This window comes from Austrofundulus limnaeus, unplaced genomic scaffold (assembly GCF_001266775.1).
Source record: "Austrofundulus limnaeus strain Quisiro unplaced genomic scaffold, Austrofundulus_limnaeus-1.0 Scaffold334, whole genome shotgun sequence".
NCBI classification, from domain to species: Eukaryota; Metazoa; Chordata; class Actinopteri; order Cyprinodontiformes; family Rivulidae; genus Austrofundulus; species Austrofundulus limnaeus.
Window position 1 is genome coordinate 415310 of NW_013952736.1, and position 6405 is coordinate 421714.

Below are 6405 nucleotides of genomic sequence, written 5' to 3' on the forward strand. Positions count from 1 at the left end.
CGCATGTATAGTTTAACATAGCTTTGGATGTTACACTTAATTTTTTTCATGACTCTGGAACCATTAGAAAGAGTGGTCCCCACAAGTGATGTTCAAAAATTGAGTCCCCATGAAGCATGGAAACCAGTATGTGTGTGTGTGTGTGTGTGTGTGTGTGTGTGTGTGTGTGTAAACCAGGACGTGAACCAGAAGCTGCAGGAGGACAACCAGGAGCTGCGGGACTTGTGCTGCTTCCTGGACGATGACCGGCAGAAGGGGAAGCGGGTGTCCCGGGAGTGGCAACGCCTGGGTCGCTTCAGCGCCAGCATGATGAGGAAGGAGGTGGCCATCTATCTGCAGAAGTTAAAGGATCTGGAGCAGCGGCAGGTGGAGGTCATCAAGGACAACCTGGAGCTGAAGGAGGTGTGTCTGATGCTCGAGGAGGAGAGAGCTGCGGCCGCCGTCGGAGGTGGTGGCGGCGGGGTGGTGGGAGGTCAGGGGGATGCCGGCTGCAGAAGCTCCATAGACAGCCAGATCAGCCTGTCTCATCTGGGGGGAGGCGGGCCTGCAGCTGGCCTGCTGCGGGACGTTGGCGATGGGAGCAGCACCTCCAGCGCGGGGAGCACGGACAGCCCCGATAACTCTCACCACAAAACCCCTCCTCTAAGCTCCGGGGCTAGCCCGGGGTCCGGTGCTAGGTATGCTTCCTCGGAGCAGCACAGAGACCTGTGTGAGTCCCCTGGGAGGAGGCACAGCTCGAGCACGGAGTACCACACCTTTCCACAGTACAGCCGCGCCCCAGGGGGCTCCCTCACAAACCTGGACCCCCACATCCTTCAACGGCCCAGCCCAGAGAAACACGGCAAGTCTCCTGCCAGGGTACCCTGCAGCTCTGACCCGCTGGCCCAGAAACAGCTGCTGATATCAGCGGGTGGGGGGAAAGGCTCGGCTAAGTCCAGTCCAGAGCTGAGTCAGAGACAGCGTCAGGGACACAGGGTGGGAGCCGGCTGTGACGGTCCCGAGGGTAAGCCGGCAACGAAGGGGACCCCGGAGCACCTGAGGAAAGAGTGGGTGATTGTCGGGTGTCCAGAATCTATACGACACCATCATCCGCACAGCCCCGGGACAGAACACGGCAAGGGGAGGTACAGCAGGGACGGGGGTCCGAGAAGGCCTGTGGGTGAGGAGATGAGCCCCCAACACCAGAGTCTGTACAACGGTAGGCACATGGTAACTCCTGTACTTTCATCCTTTCTGACCAAATAACTAACATTTGTACAATTTTACGACAGCTATGTATCTTTTGCTTTCCTCTGATCTGATGTCTCAGTTTTCCAGATAAAGTTTGTTTTTCTTTATTTGAAGTTAGACGTCTTTTAAAGCGAAAATCTTGTGAGGTCTGACTCACGTTGCAGGCCCTTGTCTCTTTGATCCTCTCTGCTCAGTCAGGACCAAAAACAGCTGCAGCAGCATCTGGGAGCTGCTTACACATGCACACTGCTGACCTTCTGCTTTGTGTAGAGGCTGCACACTCTGGGAGACATTCTGTCCCTGCTAACTTCTTAATGGTCATTTGAAACTTTAAAGCACAGCTGGTGTCTGACGAGGAGCTATCTTTACCTTAGCTGGAAAATAAAATTTGATTCAAAGCTAAATAACAGGCTGGAAACACCTCTGTGGTCAAACCATCAACCATAAACCAGTCACGGTGAGTGTCTGTGTATTTTCTGTTAATAGTTTTTCCTCCCAGTGTTTCCTCTGCAGATCCAGTGTTTTTCCATTCTTTGTCCCCTGTCAGTCTTTGCTTAGTGGTGCGTTCACACCGAACGTGTTTTGAGCAGCAAAAATGCGCCCAACACCTCTAGTTGTACGCTCTACATTCAGACCGGGACAGAGACTAGATGCGTGTCTGACGAAGGAGGAGCGTCTTGGTTTATTTCTGGTCTGTCTTCAGTGGATGAAACAAAGATAAAATGAAGAAAATGGCTTTGCTTTATTTACTAAAGAGCAAGCGAACGTTGCGCACACCAGATAATTAATTCACCAGATAATTTAGAGGCGGTTTGTTCAGTGAGTTTCACCACTGCAGGAGCTGCGAGCTAACAAACTATGTTTGTCCCGAGCCCAGTTTAACACCGTGGTCAGTTTAACGAGCTGCTGACCTGCATTGGTGCTGATATCTCCAGCCAGAACATCAACAGCAGACGGTTGATTTCAGCTAAAGAGCTCCTGTTCGTCTGTTTCAGTTTAGTGGGCAACATTCAGGAAACTGTCACGTGGAAAAATGAAGCTCTCCGATTGGTTGATGCCACGCGTCGAGCAGCAAAAGTTCAGATTTTTGAACTCCAGCGTTGGCTGCTTTAGACGCACCACATGCACGAAAAACTCTACTGCTACCTTCCACTTCCTTGTGCGCTGCTCTAAATGGACTTGACATGCCACAAGACCCCTAGAGGCGCGTCCACCATAGACTTTGCATGTAAACCGGCCACTCCTGCAGCTCAAAACGCGTTTGGTGTGAACGTACCATTAGCCCCGCCCTCACTCACCTTTTCCTTGTGTGTCTCCTCCAGGTGTTTCTTAGTTAGTTGGTCGTCTGTCTCGTGTCCTCAGTGTTTGTCGGATCATTGTGTCAACCACAGCCAGTGTGAGCTTCTCATTGTTCATTGTTGTTAGCTGTAAATCTTTGAAGCCGCCAGTGTTTTTCGTTATGAAAAGTTTGCCTGTTCCGTGGGCCGATCTGCCACCATTCTCACAAAACCCATTTCAAATCCTTATAAAAAATATTGAAATTCAGCTGCAAGGAACAAACCTTGTCATGTTCCGTATATATGGTGTGGATGACTCTCAGCTACTACCACTTCCAGTTTTAGCTCAAAATCTGTAAAAATTAAGTTTTTCTGTTGGGCTGTTGGTTACCTGTAGCCACCACCGTGAGTTGGATTGACTCAAGAAAGAAGCCAGTTGTAGTCCAAATAATGACTACTTGCTGAAAGAGGTTCTTGAGATATTTTGCTAACAGACACGCATGGTTGACTTTATCAGACAATGTTAAAGTTTTAAGCAAAGGATCTGGTGCAATGAGTAGTACTTGGAAAATATGTTACAAATGACTTCTAACCACAACATTTTATCACAATATCTGTACAACTGACTGAATTTTAGCCATTTATGTGTAGTCTAATGTAGGGTTGGGCGATATTGGCAAAAAAAATGAATCGTGATTAATTGTGGTATTTAGCCGAAAACTATTAATTTGACGATTAATCCCCTGGAGTATGTCCTAGTCACATGACCAATTTAGTGGGAAAGATTTGCTCTTCATAAAAATCTTTTTCAAACTGTGTCAAAATCACAGACCTCAGGCTCTACTTCAAATTTTAAATTGTGTTGATAAATAAATGACAGAACTTTTGTTTAAATATTTGTCATATTTGAAGCGGAGAGGAGCACTGAGCGGACTGACCGGGGAAATCCCCAGTCACTCTGCCTGGTGGAATTAATCGTATTAATCATCAAGTGCCAAAAAATAATCGATTAATGTTTTTCTGACGATTAATTGCAGACGATATGATTATGCCCAACCCTAGTCTAACGTCTGCCGCCATGTTGAATTGGTTTGGCTGTAAAAGTTGATCAATTGTCAATGTACACCCAGTGATTTTTTTCTGGAAACTTTCATTCGTTTGTCTAGAAGTTCATGAGATATTTTAGTAATAGACAGAGTTGACTCCAGATGATTAACTGCAACATTTTAAACGGTGCTGAGAATATGTTTTGGGGATCAGTCTCAGCTATTACCTCGCCTAACTCTAGGACAATATACATCAAATGGACTGAGTTTAGGGCTGCGCGGTATTTGCGGTAGACGGTAGAAACGGTATGAAGTTGGCCTTCTGTAGGAATTTACCCTCTACAATTCTGTCGTCATTACGTCATCGCACCTGTGTCCACAGGGCTGCGAGTGCAGAGACAACTGAGCAGGAGTTCGAAATATAATGAAGAAATTTTAGCGTTTTAAAACACGTAGTATAGACAGAATAAATCCTCAAATTTTACTGTAAAAAAGCTGTAGAAAAGTTACGTCATGTTGAGGGATCATTTTCTCCCTCCCTCCCCTCCCGCTGCACGTCGCGCAGGCCGATGCTTTAACTGTAGTTTTTAACACCCACTTGTCTGAGAAAAAAAAAGATTTTAATGTATTTTTACCCACAGAGATTATATATATAAAAAAAAAGACATGGACGTTCGTTCAGTCATAAATCCATCTTGCTAATGTAAAGTCGGCTTCTCCTCTGATGATGTAGATGATGACGATGAGCGCGCAGCAGAGCAGCAGCTGATAAGTTCATCAGGCAGAAGCTCATTGTTTGACAGGCAGATATTAAAGCAAAAAATGTTGGGTTCAATTAAGATTACAGTTTTCTGCAAAAAAAATGCTCTAAAAATGACATTTTCTTAACTTTTTATGATAATTTTCTACCGCGATATAACCGTTACCTTGAAGGGGTTAAATTTATACCATAATACGAATTTGAGGTCATACCACCCAGCCCTAACTGAGTTGTAACCATTTCTGTATTGTCAAAGTCCACACTGTAAAAAATAACTTGTAAGATTTACTAGAGAAGTAAATTTTACTTGGTAAGATTCTTGAAATAATAAAAACTTGAGTCAAATCAAGTATTTGAAGAATCTTACGAAGTAAAAATTTCTTACTCCATTGGCAGAAAGTTTTGACTTAATTTTGAGTCAAATTTTCAGACTAACAAGACAAATAATCTTACACATTCTGAAAACAAGATTATTATTCTTACACAATCAGTTCTTGTTTAGTAAATCTGTCTCAAAATAAGATCAAAAACACTTTTGGCTGGATATAAGATTTTAAAACTTGGTAAGATGGACAGTTTGTGCAGTGAGCTGAAGTTATTCTCTTTCTGCAACACAGAAACAATTTAACTTTTTTCTTTGTACCTCTGTCTGTGTTGCTGTTTTCCTCCTCGACATGTCTTTTCTTCTTTGCCTGGTTGTAGACAGTAATCACGCATTTTGGTATGGTCGTGAAGGTAAAGGGTTGAGAAAAGATCATTACTGAGTTTATTGTTTTGTGTTGTTTAATAAAGCTTAACAGGACAACTCAGCCTCTGTGCACCTGTCAATTAAAGCCCTTTACAAAACTACTTCCCCAGGTTTTCCACAATAGAAGCACATTAACGTCTCCATACATTAAATCTATTCGTGCACGCCACTGAAGAAGTGTACATTACGTTCAGCGATGGCAAAAATGGGAGTTTTTTTTAACTTCATTCATTATAAGCAAGGGAATTGTCACCCGTGCCAGTTATTGAGCAAGCTGCTCCAACAATAACATTAGCTAATGTGCGTAGCAGTGCTGCGAGGAAATGTGTCCCCTGTGAAACAGTTCACTGATGGGCACGACGTAACATTCCGAACATGTTCAGGCTCTTTAAACTGGTATGTCCAGTGTTCAGAAAATTCATATCCTAACAAAAATAATAAACAGTTTTCAGTACAAACCGGTATACTGCCCAGCACTATGTCACAATGTCATGAAAAAACTGATTGGCTTTCAAATATGAGCAAATGAGCAGACTGCTGACAACTCATCCACTCACACACATTGATTCAGATTTGCTCTGGTTTGACTCCTCATCTTTTTTTTTTTTTTTTGTACATGCTTGGTCTAATTATAGCCTCTTACTCTGTCACATCTTCTGTCATATGTAAATGTGTGTGTGTGAGGTAACATAGAGAACAGCCGAGCATCCTGCAGTATATAACCTATACCCCCCGGAGAGTTGCATCAGCCATGCTGAGATGAGCACACATCTCCCTCAGTCTCTCAGGTCTGCAGCTCGTGAATCAGCACGAGTCCCTGATTTGTGTGTGTGAACATCAGTTGTTTGGATGGAAAAAGTAATTTTTTTTGCTTGTTTGTTTTTGCATGAGAGTGTTATGTTACAACTTTCAGAGATCCAAACTGTAGTTTTTAAAACAACTGCTGGGCTGCTTCCTGCTGAGGAACTCACGGGCCATTTTTTTTATCAAAGAATGAGTGCACAGGTTTAAAACATGAAATCATCCTAACTTTACTAAAACCTAAAAGAATCAATGGGCCTCATGCAAGAACCATTCGTACGCACAGATTTGTTCTTAAGTTGTCCGGCCGGCTTATCCGCTATCAGGTGCGGCAGGGGGACAGCAGGAGAAAGACCCCGCGCTCTCCGCAGCGACACTTTCCAGCTCGTCCTGGGGGACTCTGAGACGTTCCCAGACCAGAGGGGATACATAATCCCTCCAGCGAGTCCTGGGTTTTCTCCAAAGGGACAGACTTATTATTTTGAAAACATTTTAAAATGCTTATTTCAAACCCGCATCTGAGACCACTGCAGCGCGGGGGGG

General features: G+C 44.3%; 1 protein-coding gene across 1 annotated transcript in view; it reads left to right on the plus strand.

Annotated features, from left to right (window-relative positions):
• Nucleotides 1-175: 175 nt before the first annotated feature.
• The window catches only part of LOC106527607 (coiled-coil domain-containing protein 85A), a gene marked incomplete at its 5' end in the record, with an annotated part of 49109 nt that continues 42879 nt past the window's right edge, over nt 176-6405 (plus strand). Inside the window, 1 exon segment of the mRNA XM_014022535.1 lies at nt 176-1198. Coding sequence (XP_013877989.1) covers nt 176-1198 — 1023 coding nt within the window.